The sequence below is a fragment of the Petaurus breviceps genome, unplaced genomic scaffold (genome assembly GCF_028583685.1).
Source record: "Petaurus breviceps papuanus isolate PSGF00001 unplaced genomic scaffold, PetGlider_PUasm1.0 90451, whole genome shotgun sequence".
Classification (NCBI taxonomy): domain Eukaryota; kingdom Metazoa; phylum Chordata; class Mammalia; order Diprotodontia; family Petauridae; genus Petaurus; species Petaurus breviceps.
The window spans coordinates 1,794,789-1,814,322 of NW_027187258.1; the positions used below are offsets into that span (position 1 = coordinate 1,794,789).

Sequence of the window (19,534 nt, forward strand, 5' to 3'; positions counted from 1 at the left end):
TATATATATATATATATATATATATATATATATATATATATATATATATATATACTTGATTTTAAAACTTTGAATTCCAGATTCATTCCCTTCTTCCCTTCTCTCCCACCCTTACTGGGAAAATAAGCAGTTCAGTATAGGTTGTACATGTGTGGCTAATGCAAAACAATGACATAGTAGATATATTGTAAAAGACTGAGTATATTTCCCTCCCTCCTATCCCACCTCTAACTTGTTCTATTCTCTACTTTGATCCTGTCCCTTTTCAAAAGTGTGTGCTTCCAACTTCCCTCCCCCCCAGCCTGCCCTCCCTTCTATCATCTCCCCTCTCATCCCCTTCCCCCTTACTCTCCTGGAGGGTGAGATACCCTATTTAGTGTGTATTTCATTCCCTCCTCATGCCAAATTCAACGGGAATAAGGGCATTTCCCTTTTGCCTTCCTATTCTTACCCTCCAGTGTAACCATTTCCTCTTGCCTCTTCTGTATGAGATAGTTTACCCCATTCTGTCTCTCCCCATCTCCTCTCATTATATTCCTCTCTCACCTCCTAATTTCACCTTTTAAGTATCATCCCTTCCTGTTAAGTTGGTCCTGTGCCCTCTATCTATGTATACCTGTATACATATATACATATTCATATATGTATTCATATGCCCATATACCCTCATATATAGACATATATATGTGTGTGTATATATATATATGTATATATATATATATATATATATATATTTCTATTCCCTTCAACTACTGAGAAAAGTTTCATAAGTTACAATTATTGTTTTTCCATGTAGGAATGTTAAAAGTTCAACTTTGTTAAGTTCCTTTTGATTTCTTTTCCCCGTTTACCTTCTCATGCTGAATGTCAAATTTTCTATTCAACTCTGGTTTTTTCAGCAAGAATGCTTGAAAGAGTTAGTCTATTTTTTAAGGTAGTATTTTCCTCAGTCAGGCTGTTGACTCATTTCATAATTTTCTTGCATTGTTCTCATTTCTCTGCCCAATTTTTCCTCCACTTCTCTTATCTGCTTCTTAAGTTCCTCTGTGGCCTGTAACCAGCTCTTATTTTCCTTTGAAGCTTTTGGTGCAAGAGTTCTGACTTCACTGTCTTCCTCCTGTTCTATGCTTTGCTCCTTTTGTCCCCAAAATAGGAGTCTAATGTTGGAATCTTCTGTCTGCTTTGTTTCCTTTGCCTGGTCATGTCGCCCCTCAGTCACTTGACCCCTGGGCTTTTTGCCACAGTAGGACTCTGCCACCAGACAGGGGAGCTTTAATTCCAAATGCTGGGGTTTTCTCAGCTGCCAGAGGTATTAGATGGGTGCCCTGTCTGAGGTCTCCTCACGCTCTGGCAAGCTGGATACACACCCCAGGACCTCCACCCTAGACCGCAATTCAGATCCAAGCAGGTTAAAGCAAGAGTGATTTCCCCTCAAATTGGTGCTTGGTCCCCCTACACTCTGCAGGCCAGGAGCTGAAGCTTCCACTTGGCACTGGCTGACTGTGCCAGTGTCTCAGCAGCTTCTCACCCTGGGGGCAAAAGCCACGCACTCCCACTTACTGGGTCCCAAAGTCCAGACTGCACTGACCTCTCACTTTGTCCTTTGCATCTATGTGTTGATAAATCTGGAAACGGCCACTGCTACTGCAGATCTGGAGTTCCTTTGGCCAGAGGCTGGTCAGGCCCACCCTGGGGCTAAAGCCTTGGAGTGGGGCTGGACTTGGCTCCCAGAGCACTGTGCTGGCCGATTCCTGCCAGGCTGTCCTTAGCAGGAGGTTAGCTTCTATGTGTCATTTTGTGGGTTCTGCAGCTCCAAAGTTTGTTCAGAGTCTCCTTTTTACATGGATTGGGGAAGGTGGAAGCCGGAGCCCAGCTTCTACTCTGCCATCTTGACTCCGCCCTCCTCCCCCCGCCCAAACACTCTTTACAGATATGAAGACAGACCTAAATAGTTTGAGAAATACTCATTGCTCATGGATAGTGAGAAACAATAGCAAAATTCATCTGGAGGGACCAAAATGTTGAGAATGTAAAGAGAAATACTAAAAATAAAATGGGAAAGAAGGGGTCCTAGATCTCTAACCATACTACAAAGCCTAATAATCAAAATGACTTGGTACTGGTTCAGACTAGAGAGGTAGATTATTAGTGGAACAGATCAATAAAACTTATTAAGCACCTACTATGTGCCAGCTGCTGTACTAAGGGCTGGTATACAACACTATTAAGGACACAACATACAGAAGTAAAACAAATTTAGTGGCATAGTGTTTGATAAACCCAAAGATCCTAGCTAATAGGATAAGAACTCACTATTTGACAAAAACTCTTTGGAAAACTAAGCAGTCTGGAAGAAATTAGTTTTAGCCCTTAGCATCTCACACTAAAGCCCAAGAGAAGCTCCAAATGGATGCATGACTTACATATAAGCAGTCATACAATAAAGGAATTAGTGGATCAAGGAAGAAATTACCTTTCTGATGTGATAGGGAAAGAGTTCATGACCAACACAGTTGAGTATTTGCAGCCTATCTGCTGTAAAAGATGAAGAGGGAGACATTCTTTAAAATATGGAATTAGAAAATCCAAACTCAATAATCTTGATTTTATGAAAGTAGAGTTTTTGCATAAACTGAAATTTGAAGGGAAACAAGTGGGAAAAGTCATTCAGCATGTTTCTCTGATAAAGAAAGGTCTCATTTCTAAGATATTTAAGGAACAGATTCAACTTGACAAGAATAAGTGCTATTCCTCAATTGAAAAATGGTCAAAGGATAATTTTCTAACAGGCAATTTTCCTTCTTTCTTTGTTCGTTTCTTCCTCTCCCCTCCTCTCCCCTCCCTTTTCCTTTCTGCTTTTTGGAGGGCAATTGGGGTTAAGTGATTTGCCCAAGGTCATATGGCTAGTTTTTGTGTTAAGTGTCTGAGGCTGAATTTGGACTCGGGTCCTCCTGACTCCAGGGCCAGTGCTCTATTCACTGCACCACCTAGCTGTCCCTAACAGGCAGTTTTCTAAGGAAAAAACTAGAACTTTCAATGACACACTAAAAAGTGTTCCAAATCATTAATAATTAGAGAAATACAAATCAGAGCAATTCTACAGTTCCACCTCACATTCATCAGATTTGCAAAGATGACAAAAAAGGAAAAAGACAAATGTGAAAAGGGCTACAGGAAAATAAGCATATTATTGTACTGTTGGTGGATCTGTGAATTGGTCCAGTCATTCTGGAAAGCAATTTGAAACTATCTCTGCAAAGTCCCTAAACTGTGAATACCAGCAATAGCACTACTAGGCCTATACTTCAAAGAGAGAAAAAAGGATCCATACATACACAAAAATCTTTATGGCAGTTCTTTCTGTAGATGCAAAGAACTAGAATTTAAGAATTGCAGGAGGTTCAAACAAATTCTAGTAAAATAATTTAGTGGAATATTATGCCATGAGAATTTAAAAAGAAAGGAAAGAGGGTCATGGAGGCATCTTTTTTTAATAATAGAAAAGAACAAAAGGAAGGTCAGAAAGAAGCATATAGGACAGTTACAGGTTAAATATTTTTATGCTTAAAAAGAAAAGCAAGTTTTTATTTCATATATATGTATATATAAAAGAGTTGCATTTTCATGTACAATCTTATCTATTTTACTATGTATATGGAATTGCTTATTTTATTTAATGTTTAAGCTCAGAATAAAAAAAATTTAAAAAGTTTTTGTTGCTGAAAAATTGGAAGTGAGTAAAAGAACAGACATCAACCCAGATAATTGCCATTTCCCAAGGAATTTAAACTCCTATCAATTAACCCTAATGGAACAAAAAAATCCACAAAAATTGTCTTCACCAGAAAACCCTTTATCTCCTTGTCAAGAAGAGGGACTTAACAGCCAAGGGTAGCATCAGTTTAGATTATAAATTATAAATTTGAGGATGGAAGATTTTGAGCAATATAATCTCATTACTAACACTGTTGGTGGAGTTGTGAACCTATTCAACCATTATGTAGAACAATTGGGAATTATGCCCAAGGGCCTATAAAACCATGCATACCCTTTGACCTAGCAATACCACTACTAGGTCTATATTCCAAGGGAGGGAGAAAAAAACACACAAAAAAACAAAAAGGAAAAGGACCTATATGTACAAAGAATTATAACAGCTCTTTTCTGGTAGCAAAGAATCGGAAATTGAGGAGATGCCCATCAATTGGGGAATGGTTTAACAAGTTGTTGTATATGATTGTGATAGAATACATTTGTGCTTTAAGAAATGATGAGCAGGATGCCCTCAGAAAAACCTGGAAAGAATTCCATGAACTGATGCAAAGTAAAATGTACTCTATACAAAGTAATAGCAATATTGTAAGATAACTGTGTATAGGGGGTGGAGCCAAGATGACAGCATAGAAGCAGGAAAACTTCCTGAGCTTCCCCATAACTGCCTCAAATACCTATAAAATATGACTCTAAACAAACTTTAGAGCTACAGAACCTGCAAAGTGACAGAGAAACAAATCTCCCACTGAAGGCAGCCTGGCAGGCCAGCAGGAAGGGTCCATCACAGCCAGCTGGGAGTAGAGCCCAGCCTTGAGTGAGCCCGTGGTTTTAGCTTCAGGGTGGCCCCAAACAGCTGTGGCTAGAGGGACTTCTGGAGAGTGGATCATCAGCAGCTACGGCGGTTTCCAGAATTATCAACCCATAAATGCCAAAGGCAAAATAAAAGGTCAATGAGGACTCTGGGAACAGGGGGATTGAGAATGCGGTCTGGCCTCTGCCCCCAGAAGGAGAAGCGGCTGAGGTGCCACTGCTGCAAGACTGCTTCAGAGCTCCTGGCCTGCAGATCATAGAGGGACCAAGCAACCATTCTGAGGGGTAATCACTCTTGCTTTAACCTGCTTGGATCTGAATCACTGTCTTGGGTGGCAGTCCTGGGGTTTGTGACCAGGTGCCAGAGCCTGTGGAGGCTTCAGAGAGGGCACTCAACTAATAGCTCCAGCAGCTGCGAAAACCCCAGCAATTTGGGATAAAGCTCTCCTCTATGAATGCAGAGTTTTACTGTGGCAAAAAGCTCAAAAGTCAAATAATTGAGTGGCAACATGAGCAAGCAAAGAAAGCAAAGCAAGCACAGCAATCCAACTTTGGATTCCTTTTTTGGGGACAAAAAAGATCAAAGCATGGAATGGCAAGAAGACAACACAGTCAGAATTCCTGCACCAAAAGCTTCCAAGAGGAAAATATGAACTGGTTACAGGCCATAGAAGAGCTTAAGAAGGATTTTGAAAACCAAATAAGAGAAGTGGAGGAAAACTTGGGAAGAGAAATGAGAATGATGCAAGAAAATCATGAAAAACAAGCCAACAACCTGACTGAAGAAAATAACAACTTAAAAAATAGACTAACTCAAATGGCAAAAGAAGGCCAAAAAGCCAATGAGGAGAAGAGTGTCTTAGAAAGCTGAATTTGCCAGATGGAAAAAGAATCTCAAAAGTTCACTGAAGAGAATCATTCCTTCAGAATTAGACTGAAGCAAATAGAAGGTATTAAATTTATGAGAAATCAAGATACTATTAAACAGACCAAATGAAAAAAGAAATAGAAGGAACTGTGAAATATCTCATTGGGAAAACCACTGACCTGGAAAATAGACCCAAGAGATAATTTAAAAATTATTGGACTACCTGAAAGCCATGATCAAAAAAAGAACCTAGAAATCATCCTTCAAGAAATTCTCAAGGAAAATTGTCCTGATGTTTTAGAACCAGAGGGCAAAATAGAGGTTGAAAGAATCCACCAATCACCTCCTGAAAAACATCCCAAAAAGAAAACTCCTAGGAATGTTATGGCCAGGTTCCAGAGTTCCCAGATCAAGGAGAAAATATTACAAGCAGCCAAGAAGGCACAATTTGAATATTGTGGAAACACAATCAGGATAACACAGGACCTGGCAGCTTCTACATTGAGGGATCCAAGGGCTTGGAGTATGATATTCTGGAGGTCTAAAGAGCTGGGATTAAAACGAAGAATTATCTGCCCAACAAAACTGAGTATCATGTTTCAGAGGAAAATATGGTCATTCAATGAAAAAGAGGACTTTCAAGATTTCTTGATGAAAAAACCAGAGTTGAATAGAAAATTTGACATTTAGATACAAGAAGCAAGAGAAGCATGAGAAGGTAAACAGGGAAAAGAAATCATAAGGAACTTATCAAAGTTGAACTATTAACATTCCTACATGGAAAAATATATAATTGTAACTCATGAAACTTTTCTCAGTATGAAAATAGTTGAAGGGAATATGAATGTATATATATATATACATATATATATATGTATATATATGTGTGTGTGTGTGTACATAGATATATATGTCTACATAGGAGGGTATATGAGTGTATGAATACATGTGAGTGTGTGTATATTTGTGTACAGATATACATAGACTGAGGGCATAGGATCAATTGAATAGGAAGGGATGATATTTAAAAGGTGAAATTGAGAGGTGAGAGAGGAATATAATGAGAGGAGATGGGGAGAGACAGAATGGGGTAAATTATCTCATATAGAAGAAGCAAGGGAAAACTTACAATGGAGGGGAAGAACAGGAAGGCAAAAGGGAATGGGTCAACCTTACTCTCATTGAATTTGGCTTAGTGGAGGGAGTGACATACACATTAAATAGGGTATCTCACCCTACAGGAGAATCGAGGGAAGGAGATGAGAGGGGGGATGATGGAGGGGAGGGCAGTTAGAAGCACACACTTTTGAAAAGGGACAGGGTCAAAGTAGAAAATAGAACAAATGGGGGATGTGATAGGTTGGAGGGAAATATAGTCAGTCTCACAATATATCCACTATGGAAATGTTTTGCGTGCACAACCTATATTGAATTGATTATCTTCTCAGTAAGGGTGCGTGACGAGGGGGGAAGGGAAAGAATCTGGAATTCAAAATTTTAAAATCAAATGTTTAAAAAATATATTATTGTTATTATTATTTTTTACATGCAACTGGGAAATAAGATATACAGGCACTGGGTGATGGAGATCCATCTTGCTCTACTGGAAAGTCGGAGGGGGAATGAGGAAGGATATAGGAGAGAGCAGATTGGGGGAGGGGTATAGTGGGATTGCTGTTTTGGGGTGGTGGGTAGGGGAAAGACGGGGAAAAAATTTTTAACTCAAAATCTTGTGGAAATGAATGATGTAAACTAAAAATAAACATAAAATTTAATTTGAAAAAAGAAATAAAAAGAAATAACTGTGAATGATTTAGCTTTTTTCAGCAATGCAATGATCCAAGACAACTCTGAAGGATTTATGATGAAAAATGCTATTTATCCCCAGAGAAAGAACGGATGGAGTCTGAATACAGATCAAAGCATGCTTCTTTTTACTTTATTTTTCTTGGTTTTTTAAATTTTTGGTCTGTTTTCTTTTACAACATGAGTAATACAAAGATATTTTGTATAATTTTGACATGTATAGCCTATATCAAATTGCTTCCCTTTGAAATGAGGGGGGTGGGGAGGTAGAGAAATTGGAACTCCATTTTCCAAACGAATAGACTTTAAAAAGCCACTCATGTAGTGTGAGTGTGCGACACTCGTCAGAGAGCTGACTTTGGTTCAAGTTCTACCCTTGCCACATATTGGCTTTGGGAGCCTGGAAAGTCCCATGTCTTTCAGGGCCTCCAGGCAACTCTCTAAAACTGTACATGTACATCGTAGAGAAGGTGAGCAGGAGAAGAAGAGAGGTGCTGTCACTGGTGAGCCCAGTGGGGGTGCCCATGGGTAGGTGGGAAAGTCCCAAGTCCTGCCTCTTCTTCCCCTCCATGTTGTTTCTCCTCTAGGCTCTGGTACTTGAACTAAGTCCTTTTGTACCTCGCTTGATGCTTTTATAGGGAAGGGGAAGGGGATGATTATATAATGCCAGGCAGTGTACAAAGAGCTTTACAAATATGATCTTCTTTGATATGTAGAACCCAATGGGCATCATGAACTCTCCCATGCAATTAGAACAGAGCTCTTGTCTGATATCAGTTCACTTTGTTAAATGGCTTTCAGAGACTTTTTGCAGTTAGGTCAAAGCTCGTGATTGGAATTGATTGACTGAGACTTGTTCTCACCTAGTTATGGTATCAGAGCTAAAATGAGGTAGGGGTATTTCAAGGAGTCCAGGCCAGAGCCTCAGGGAACACCAGGGTGAGTGGGCATAACATGGATAGCAAAGGAGACGGTGGAGTGGCCAGACCATGTCAAGCACTCTCCTCCCTCCCCAGTGGCTCCCTGTTGCCTCCAGGATCAAATACAAAATCTTCTGTTTGGCTTTCAAAATCTTTCATAATCTACTCCCCTTCTATCTTCCCAGTCGTCTTACACCTGACTCCCTGACACATACTCTTTGATCCGATGACACTTGACTCCTGGTTGTTCCATAAACAAGACCCTCCATTTCTTGGTTTTTGGTATTTTCTCTAGCTCTTCTCTATGCCTGGAATGCTCTCCCTCCTTCACTCTAACTGTTGACCTCCCTGGTTTCCTTTAAATCCCATCTAAAACCCCACCCATAGAAAGGCTTCCCCATCTCCTCTTAATTCCATTGTCTTCCCTCTGTTAATTATTTCCTACTTGCCCTGGATAATGCCCCCACCCCCACCCCATTAGATTTTAAGCTCCATGAGGGCAGGAGTCTTTTGCCTCTTTTTGTATCCCCAGCACTAAGCACAATGCTTGACACATATAGGAAGTGCTTTAATGAGCTGATTTCTCTGAAATATTTGATTAGCATCACTATTTTTTATGTGAGAATGTGCTGAAATAAGTACTTAGTTCCTTCTTTAGAGATGTATAATCTCCATCTAGCCCAGGGGTCCTTGACCTTTTTTGTGTGTCATGGACCCTTTGGGCAGGCAGTCTGGTGAAGAAGTCTTTGAGGAGTCCAGATCCTCAGAAGGTTTTTAAATGCATAAAAACAAAAAGAACAGATTAGGAGGGGAACAAATTCTGTTCAAATACAGTCCTCCAAATATTTCCAAAAAATCAACTCTCCCCCCCTCACCAGGGGAAGAGCCCATGCCAGGTAGCAGTCCTTAGGTGGCACTAAGTGCTGACCACCTTTAGCAAGGTAGACATGCTTCCTGAGCTGACATCTCTAATTCACACTGAGGAAGAAACTAGTAGAAATCTTGTTAAAATGAAAACCAGTTCAACAACCAGTTTAGTCAGCACTTAGGAAATGTTTTATTGACAATTCTTGGTTTTAATGTATAACAGCTGACTTATTAGCTTCTTCTCCCTTTCCTTCACTTCATGCTTTCCTACTGTTTGCAGCATTCCCTCCCACTGCTTCAGAAAATGCCAAAAAAGAGTTTTATAATATTGAATACCCGCTGGGTGTGAAGAGCTTGCCAAATGTTCTGTAGGAACATAGAAATAGGTGTGGGCCTAGGCTGGTCTTCTCAGAATTGAAATTTGACAGATGGATGAGATACATGTTTTGAGAGAAGATGGGCCCAAAGGAAGCAAGCAGTCTTGAGTCTGATTCCCCAGCCACTATTGTTTGTCCAAATATGAGATCTTAAAAGCACAGGCCAAGATAGAATGATGGTGAACGCTCATCTCTGTTCTGGAACTTTGTTATTAATCTCCATTTTGAAATTGATGTGGATCTTTGTCTTTCTTATCCCTTTTGCTCTTTTCCTCAGCTCTCTCTGAGATTGCTGTCATATGCATCTCGAGCTCTCTGATCTGAGAGGGCAGAGACGACTTTGGGTCCTTTTATGTTTGGGAATCAGGGTGGTGAAATTGGTAAGTAAAGCCAGACCTTTCATCCAGGCCACTTACAAATGTTTCTCCTTGCCAGAGATTCTGTTGGGTTTGATTTTCTGAAGACTGTCTGGAACCGATTTGAGTCGTCAGCAGATGTTGGAAAAGCCTTTCTGCTCCATATTGAGCTCCTCTTACAAAGGAAGGAAGACCAGCTTGCCAAGGAGAAGGTTGAGAACATCCTTCCAGGTCTGTAACTGGTTACTGAAAAGTGGTCATCTGCAGAGACGTCTAGAGCATGGTGACGGTAAAGAACTTGGCCTTCCTTTTTTTCACCTTCTCCTTCATCCTTTGTCTGATGGCCATGAGTATAGTAGCCTCTCGTTTATCCAGAGCGTAGCTACCCGTCTGGGAGGTGTCAGGCAGCCAAGAATTAGGAAGAAAGTAGGTCACGTTATCGCCAGTCCCAAAGTCCACTTCAGCGTCACACTGGGGCCAACTTTTAGTTTGCATTTGGTTGGTTACTTTGGTGTACTTTGCATTGATAACTAACAAACTTGGTTATACAGATTCACAATTCAGTGGATTTAGCAAGAGCCAGTCACTAAAGTGGGAGAAGGGGGAGAGGGATTGTTACAGGTGGGAGTAGTAGTATCAAGGCAGGAGACAGCTTGGCTGCTGCAAAAGGAGACCCAGAGCAACCTAGGGCCATTTAGAAGTTGAGGCAAACAATACCTATTCATGATGAGGACCCTGGATTGCCTCCAAAAGCAATATTGTGCTTGGTAGATTGCGAAAGAGGGCAGGGAAGCCAGGAATAGGACATTTTAGAAAGGTTTCTGCCTGCTTAGTTGGTTGACTTTTAAGTTTTGGTTCTTAAAAGCTGGCTATGCAATTGAATCGCTCCCTAAGAGCCCTGAATAGCCACAGTTTATGAGCTTTTGATGACTGCCTTGCAGCCCTATGGTGCTTTGCCATTTTCAAAATGCCTTCATGTTCACTATCCCCTTGAATCCTCTCTCATTTCTCCATTGGAGGTTGAGTAGCACAAATATTTTTATCTTCATCCTTAGAGATGAGGAAACAGAGGCTTTGAGAAGGTAAGGGACTTGGCCCAAGCACACAGAGAGTAAGTGGCTGAAGCCGCCTATCCTCTACCTACCCCATGCTGCATAGGGATGACAGCATGCTCGCTCCTCAGGTTGAGAAATTGATCCACAATGAGCCTGAGTGTGGTTGGGCCACTGCTTGAAGCCAGATTTTGTGACTTCGTCTCTGCACCCTGCACTATCCCATGGTGGCCATGTGCTTCTTGGAAGAGGAGCATCTGTAGGTAACATGTCAGGTGGTTTCTGACTCCCGAGTGCCAGACGCATGTAAAATTCTCTCAGGAGCTCTAATCCAGACTTTGACAAAGGCTCTCCTTCTTCAAAAATGGCAGAAGGAGAGGACAGGGTGTGTGTTTGTATCAAATTCCCCCTTTAGCTAGCATGTGATTATGGTGTCCATGGTTCCTTAATAGGCTAATGTCTTGGAACCTTGTAAATCTCTAGAGCAAACATACTTGTGTGTGAGTCATGGGGTTTAAACTGATAAAGCTTATATGTCAGCCTGGTCTTAAAGTCCTTTACAAGTGCTCTAAGGCATAATTGACCACCATTGTGAACTTGACCTGATCTCCTTAGTTCATGATATTAGAAATGCTCCTTCTTATTCATGATTTCTGGTGTTGCTGGCAGCTTATTCCCAACCCTATATGACCTTGCCAGGAAATTATCTGATTTGAAGCCCAAGAAAATGGGTTAAAAGAGACTGATGGAAGGGAGACTGTCCCAGATTGATGCAGGTGGTGTCTCATCAGTTTTCATTGTGGCACTTGATTTGGAAAGCTTTTGTCATGTGGATGCTGATCAGAAGCATTGGGAATGGGGTTGTTTTCAGTCCCTGCTTGAAGATTATAGTATATTAAGTCGACATTATTGATTGACATGAAAGTTTTAGATTTCTGTTTATGAGTGCTTTGGTAGTTTTTTCTTAGCTCATCATGCAGGAAAAGAACTGCCCCCCAAGATATTAAGCTGGCTGCATAACATCCTTTGGAACCAAGCTGCCCAAAATTTTGAGGTTTGGAAATGTCTATTCTCTATTATTTTATTCTTTCTTTCCTTTTCCTCAGGTCAAACAGGCTTTCACAAATTTTCGATGTGCTAAATGGTCTCCCTATGCCCAGAACCTCTTTCTTCTCTAATCTATTTATTCACAGGCTTCCAAAGTAATCTTTCTAATCGTCAAATCCCTCCCCTGTTCAAAAGCCTTTAGGGATGCTACCCTCTCCCAAGTGTGCTGCTCAAGGCTGAGTATAAATCATGACATTTAGCCTTTAAACCTTTTAAAACTGGGCTCACTTGAAGGATGGCAGTCTTTATGAAATGTCTTATGGCCTGGAAAAAGAAGAGTATCTCTCTAAACCTTAAGTACGTTAGTTTTAGTATTGTCATTGTATTGTATTCAGAGACACTGAAAAAAAATCAAAAAAGTTGTCCATCTCTCACACGTATTCGTCTCCGTCAGGCACAGAATTACTCTGAAGCCCTGCATTGGTATAACTATTCCCTGAGTTTTTACCCGCCTGGGCAGATGGATCCAGACTTTGCCAAACTACAGAGAAATCGAGCTTCCTGCTACATTCATCTGCAGCAGCTGGAAAAGGTCCTCTATTGGCTTCTCTATGGCTTCTCTATTCTGGGGAGGCAGCAAACATGGCTGTCCGCGGGCAGAGTTAGGATGGCTGGCCAGGACAGTGTTCTTTGTGTCTCCTTGGTAGTCGTTGGCGCTAAAGATACTTAGTCATTCTCCATTCATGGCTTGGCATGGCCTAACCCAGGTCTGGACCTTTGTGCGAGTCTGAGGGAGCATCTCCAGCGAGGGGTCGAGGACTGTGACACAAAGCCTTGCCCAGGCTCTTTTGTTCCTGCTTTCCCAGAACTGGTCACTGGAATGGGAGAGGGAAGAAGAGGGCCTTCTGATTTGTTTTTGAATTGACAGTCTATTCTGATGAATGAAAGTTTGGTTGGAGATGTGAAAGGTCGTGATTGTCAGCCCTCTGCGCAGTTACCCTTGACATCTGTCGCAGGTTGAAGGTCACATTGCTTTTTGGGGAGTGTGAGATGGAAGAAAATGCTCAGGTGAGAACCTTGCTCATCTTCTGGGCTGTTAGCAGTCTCGGCCACAACTGGGAAGTGACTTTTCAGCCGGAGTAATTTGTAGAAGGTGAAGGAAAGCCTTCCTATTGTACACTGTGTTTGGCCATACCTGAGATCATTGCAGAAGTTGGTGAAACATGATTCCCTTAAACACTTGATCATGGTTTGAATGTTTCCGCATATTTGGCGGGACAGTTCAGAGAGCTCTGTGCTGGCTGTGGCTCATTCCTGCTCGGGCCTGTTGTTACTACCCCGTCCTGAGGGGGCCACTCAGGGTGTACTGTCCTGGAAGACGTTTTCTCCTGACCTCAGGTGGGTTGTTTTCCTCAGGGGCCATCCCCTCATTTTGCTGCCTTATTATTGTATTTGTCTTCTAAAAAAAGGCTTGTTTCCCCTTATGTTTGGAAGGAAAGGAGCTGAAGTTTTGAGCACAGAATCAGAAGAAGCAGCATGATATAGTGGAATTGAGTATCAGCAGATCTAGGCTCTCATTCTGGCTCTCCAACAATCAAGCAGTGTGACCTTGGATAAGTCACTTCCCCTCACTGGGCCTCAGATGTTCTCTTGGTAAAATCAGATTTCAAAGGTTCCTTCTAGCCCTAATTCCTGTGATCATGGGCACTCAGGTTGAGGTGGAAAGGATCTTAGAAGTCATTTATTTCAACCCCTCATTTTACAGAGAGGAAAATTGAGGTCCTGAGAGGTAAGTGACTTGCCTCTTCCACCCCTAGTTGCAGCTATAGACTTGCTTTTCTGTGTCTTTAGCTAGGGTTCTTAACTTGCATCTTGTTGGGGTTTACGGATCCATTACGGGGTGTCCATGACCCCCTGTGATAAAAAAACTTGATATCACAAACTGTTTTGGTGTCTGCATCTCTCTAGAGTTGGGTTCTTTCATAATCCTCTGTACTTCATTTCATACATTTTAGCACATTCTTCTGAGAAGGGGTCCATAGACTTTATGAGCCTGCCCAAGTGAAGCACATTAGGAAAGCTCATTCTCCTGAGGAAGCTCTTACAGAAAGAATCCCCTTCAACTTTGGAGCCCTCAGTAATGTTGGGGGCCACATTGATGGGCAATTGATGACATCCTTTGAGTCGACAGGTTGATCAGTATATTATTGGAATTATTGGAGTGACGGGTGCAGATCATACCATGGCAGAGTTGGGTTTAGAGTGTGAGAACCTGAGCTTGTAGCCTGCCTTTTCTACTTACTATCTGTATCATCTTGGCCCAGGCCTTTCCTCTTTCTGTAGCTTAGATGATGTCTGAGTTCTCTTCTGGCTCAAGAGATCTGGGATGAATTGGATGGTACCTTGACCTCAGAGGTCATGCTGGAAAAAATAGCAGATCATAGATTTAGAGCTGAAAGGAACCTTAGTAGCCATTGAGTTTGACCCTTAGTATACAGATAAAGAGACTGAGGCAGATAGAAGTTCAATGACTTGCCCACAGCCATGGAGTTTGTAAGTGTCAGGGTCCAGATCTGAGCCCCAGGCTTCCTGGATCAGCGCCCTCTCCACTATACAGGCCTGGAGCAAAGCCTTCATTGGATTTGAGAGGTACGCAATGCCCCTGGGAGATAATCGTCCATAACAGATATGCGTCATTGGTTCTGCTTAGGTGTGTGGGGCTGCTACAATGTCATAAAGCAGCTCTCAGTAGACAAGCTTTACCATGTAACTGAACTTGTTTTCTATGGTCTCGGTAAGGGCTGAAAATGAATTGATCCCTTTGCCCAAAACCAGCCATCACCTGGCTTTGGCCACTAGGTGGTGATATAGCTTCTGTTTTTGTTGAGTCCATCCCATTAGGCCTTGCCTGACTGGCTGGGGAGGCCGTGGACAGCCATTTTCGCACACCCAACTGTAGAAACAAAGGACAAAATCGAGACTTCGGCAGCCATAAGATGACATGGTGTGGTGCTTCCCGGCATCAGGCCAAATCAATACATTTCTTTAGCTGTGGGACAGGGGCATTTGCGGTACCGATCTCCTAGGGTGGTCATGAGAACCAAAGGAGATAATGTATCTGGGATGCGCTTTGTGAACTGATTGTCATTGGTGTTATTGGTGTAACGAGGTTATTAAACGCTACTGATCCTAGAATGTTAGCATTGGAAGGGACCTAAAAGGTCATCCTATCCAACCTCCCCATTTCACAGATGAAGAGATTGAGGCTTAGGAAAGTTAAGCGATTTGCTTGAGGTCTCACAGCAAATGAGTATTCACACTGGGCCTGGGACCCTCTTATAATCAATCAATCCATGTGAACCTAGTTTCATCATCTAATCAGTACTTCTCAATGATTTAAAGTCTTCCAGTGGCCTAAGTCCCAAAGAAGCCAAGAAGATTGAGAAGGGAGGAGGCCTCCTGCTCCTTCCCATGAAACCTCTACTTTCCCAATTCTCCTCCATTCCCACCTCCCTGTTCTCCCCATTATGATCTGCTCTTCCTATTGGACAGATATAGGAGAGCTTGAAGACACAGTCCAGCCTATTAGTCTTAGTCTAGAGAGATGATTGAGTTACAAGGAATACTGAGAGAAGGCTTGAAGACTCTTAAAGCCAGTGGGAATTCAGAGGGCATTCTAGGCAGGCAAGAGAGACTGAAGTAGGATCGGGAGGATTTCCTGAATGGAGAGAGAGCTGCTGAATGTGAGGAGCACACAGGTTCCACATGCACATTCATCCAGTTGCAGTGCATGGCTTGTGGACTTGGGATGTTGGTTTTTGGCCTGTCTTTCTTTTTGCTTGTATTTCTAGCCCAGTACTCAGTGCGTGACATGCCTCCTTATTGCCTTGATTTGGCTGGTTCCAAGTTCTTTCCATTCTATCATTATACCTGTTAAATTTAAGGTGATGTGAGATTATTTTAGAGGGAGCCATTCTGTTGGCAGCTGGAAATCATGGGGTGAAGATTAGAGATGTACCTTTGGGAGCCATAAAGATAAAACAGAGAGTTGAAGCTGTGGGGAAAGCTCATGTGTTGGGCCGGAGGTTGAGTTCCCTTGAAAGAATGCAAAAAACAGAGCCCAAAATGGAATCTTGGGAGATACCAACTGTTAGGGGGGAAGAGAATGAAAAGGAGCTGGTTAGAGGCACTGGGGAGTGGTCAGAGAGGCAGGAGGAAAGTCCAGGGTCACTGAAACAAATAGCTCTCTTTTGAAGAGGGGTAGTCAATCAGCAGCATCCTAAGCCACATAATAGTCAAGAAAAGATGCAGGAAAAAGGTTTAGTGGAGTAAGAAGAGTCAGATTCAAATAGAATGGGTGGGGGGATTCATATGAGACAAATGACTTACAGCAGACCATCCCCAAATGGGGCCAAGTCAAGTCCCTAGGCTGTCTGGGCGCCTGCTTTTCTCTGACCTCTTTTAAGTTGGATAGTTTAATTCTTTGACTTAAATCATTCCTGTTATAGAGACTGATCTGGGCAAGCCAACAGTCACCTGGGGCAACCTCAGCAATAATTCACTTGGTACTTAGAGCTCCTGTTTACACAGCTCTTTGAGGTTTATTGCAGAGCTTCTTTACGAGTCTGGGAAGCAGTGAGTATGAGAAGCTCCCAAGGGGAGAGAGCATGTCTGAAGGCCCATGAGTATTCAGTGGCAGAGCTGGGGTTCATGCCCCATTCAGTTAACTAGAAGATGGAGGTGCCTCCAACCGAGGCATGACTTTGGATTTGGGGAGTACATTGAGGCATTTACCACAAAGGAAGTCGAACTATGCAAGACCAAATTAGCAATGGAAAGAATGTATTAATGGTTTCCTTTATGGCCATAAAAAAGCTGTGGGAAGACTTCAGAAGTGTGGCCAAGGCTGAGCTCAGAGAGAGGCCAAGGTGGGAGAATCAGTCGTGGGGCAGTGCGGGATGCTTGGGTTTGGTACCAGAGAAGGCGGGGCTGGGAGGGGAAGAGAGGAGGAGAGTCACTGTTTTAAAAACAGAACGTGGTATTGAGGAGGAGAATGTGAAGCTTCATTATGGGTAGCTCAGTGATGTTACTGAGAGAGTCCCATCAGCCCTTGGGACTCTCTGATGTCAGCTTCATTTTTCTCTTTCCAGGCCAAGGAGGCTTTAAAAGAAGCTGAAAGATATGATGCTGCCAACATTTTCACCCAGTTCATCATGTTCAAGATTGCGGTCTCCAGAGGCAATACTGATGAAGGTAGGGGAGCGGCTCCTGAGCTTGGTGTGGTCAATGGCACTGGTAATGGTTGTGCTTGGGGAGGGGGGAGGCATGGGGGCATCTTCTGAAAGTAAGGGAAGAAAACAGAGGAGATGAGGGGTTGCAGCCTCTGACAGTAGGTTCCAGATGGAACCAGACATGAAAGTTGAGAGGTGAGCTCCAGAGAGGAGTGGGCCCAGGAAGCCCCGCTAAGCAGCTTCTGCTGATGGGAAACATGTTGTGTCCAGCCAGGAGCTGTGTGAAGATATTGTGAAAATAGACCACTGGGGCACTGAATTATTGGAGGAGGTGGGACTTACGTTGGCCACAAGCATGTGGCTTTACACGGGTGTTTTCCCACTCTCAGTGTTCTTTTGATACTGTGCGCCCAGGATTAGGGGAGATGTCTCTGTTTTGAGTTCTGTGTGTCTCCTGGTTGTTAAAGAAGCTCACCAGTGGGAACATGGGACTTGTGGCCATAGGAGTGTGGACCCCCAGGGTGGCACACGCTTCCCCTCCCCCCCCCCGCCGACCCCCAGCCAAAATGTCTGGGACTGGGAAGAGGCGTCATTGAACGTGATGAGAAGGAGGCTGTGGGGCGAAGGTCATCTCCAAGAGGACACACCTTAGTTTTGCTTTTTCTTTGTATTCTCAGTGCTAAGCACAGTGCCTTGTTTGGCCCACAGACTTGTGGATTCTTTGATTAGGTGACCTTGGGTGAGTCATTTCACTTTGTTAGGCTTTAACTTTTTCATCCGTGAAGTAGAAATGATAAGAATAGCACTGGTAGGGGCGAGGTAGAGTAGTGGATGGAACACCAGACTTGAAAGACTGGACACAGGAAGACCTAAATTTGAAGCCTGCCTCAGACACTTTACCAGCTGTGTGACCGTGGATGAGTCACTTAACCTCTCCCTGCTTCAGATTTCTCATCTGTAAAATGCAGACAATTATAGCACCTACCTCATAGGGTTGTGTGGATCATATGAGACCATATGCTTTGAAACCTTAAAACTATGTTAATGTTTATATTGTCATAAGAAATATATAATCAAAAAAAAAAAAGGGGCGGCCAGGTAGCACAGCGAGTAAGAGCACCTGCTCCAGTATTGAGAAGACCTGGAGATCGAATCCCGGGCTCAGACACTTAGCACCCACCCAGAAACACCTGGCTGTGTAACCTTGAGCAAGTTACTTAACCCCAATTGCTTAGGGGTGGCCAGGTGGCTCAGCAAGTAAGAGCATCGGCTCCAGTGTCAGGATGACCTGGGGATCAAATCCGGGCTCAGATACTCAGCACCACACCCAGAAATAACTGGCCATGTAACCTTGAGCAAGTTATTTAACCCCAATTGCTTAAAAAAAAAGAAATATATAATCAAGGGGGTTTGGAAAGCACTTTGTAACTGTTATTAGCTCTGCTTATTAGTGCTGTGCTCTGAATAGAATTTACTGGCATCCAGAAAGAGGCAGGAAGAGTTCATCCTCTGCTTTTCAGGGTAAGCTGAGGTCAGTCATCTTTAGGGGTAAAATCACTGAGGTGTGTGAAGCATTCTGAAGCCACATAGCAGGCCTTTTTATTACTTACTTTTGTGAACTTCAGGGGTATATTGGCTACAGGATGCTGAAGAAAGAATATAAATTCTGATTCTCTATAGATAAAGCAGAAACACCCAACTTTTTCCCCAATCTCTCTCTCTCTCTCCCCTCCCCCCTCCCTCTTTTTTTGAACATTCAAGTAAAACAGCATTTAACTTTATAAACACCATACCCTATTGCTCAGCATGTTTCTTTATCCCTTAATTATTATTATTATTATTGCTTTATCACTTTATTTTTCACGATGGAAGGGAAATTGGGCACTTTCTCAGCTTTCCTTTCTCCATTGTCTCTTTTCCATGATGAGATGTCATATACCAATAAACCAAATCTGCATTTGGTTTGGTTTCAATGTTCTAAACTGCCAGATTCTTTCCTCCTCTTTCCTTCAAAGATGCACTCATGGCTTGTACCATAAGGAGAGAGATTGGGTCCTTCTTTATGTTTTTCTTTTTTTACTTTTTTCTCAACTTAAACACCAAAAAAGAGAACATTTCCATTTATAGAATGGAATACAAAAGGAGGGCTGCCCATGAAATTGTATTTCTGTATTTCATGTCTATTGATTTTTTAAAAAATACATTTTCTTTCTCTTTTATTTATTTTTCTTTTTTTTTTGGAGGGCACTTGGGGTTAAGTGACTTGCCCAAGGTCACATAGCTAGTTTTTGTGTTAAGTGTCTGAGGCCGGATTTGAACTCAGGTCCTCCCGACTGCAGGGCTATTGCTCTATTCACTGCACCACCTAGCCACCCCTATGTATATATACAGTAATTCCACATGTTACAAAACCATCCTTGTCTGGG

At 42.5% G+C, this 19,534-nt stretch overlaps 1 protein-coding gene across 1 annotated transcript in view; it reads left to right on the top strand.

Annotated features, from left to right (window-relative positions):
* The window catches only part of TEX11 (testis expressed 11), a 215,916-nt gene that overhangs the window by 145,857 nt on the left and 50,525 nt on the right, over positions 1 to 19,534 (top strand). The window contains 4 exon segments of the mRNA XM_069062473.1: positions 9,858 to 10,009; positions 11,799 to 11,884; positions 12,332 to 12,469; positions 17,028 to 17,130. Coding sequence (XP_068918574.1) covers positions 9,858 to 10,009; positions 11,799 to 11,884; positions 12,332 to 12,469; positions 17,028 to 17,130 — 479 coding nt within the window.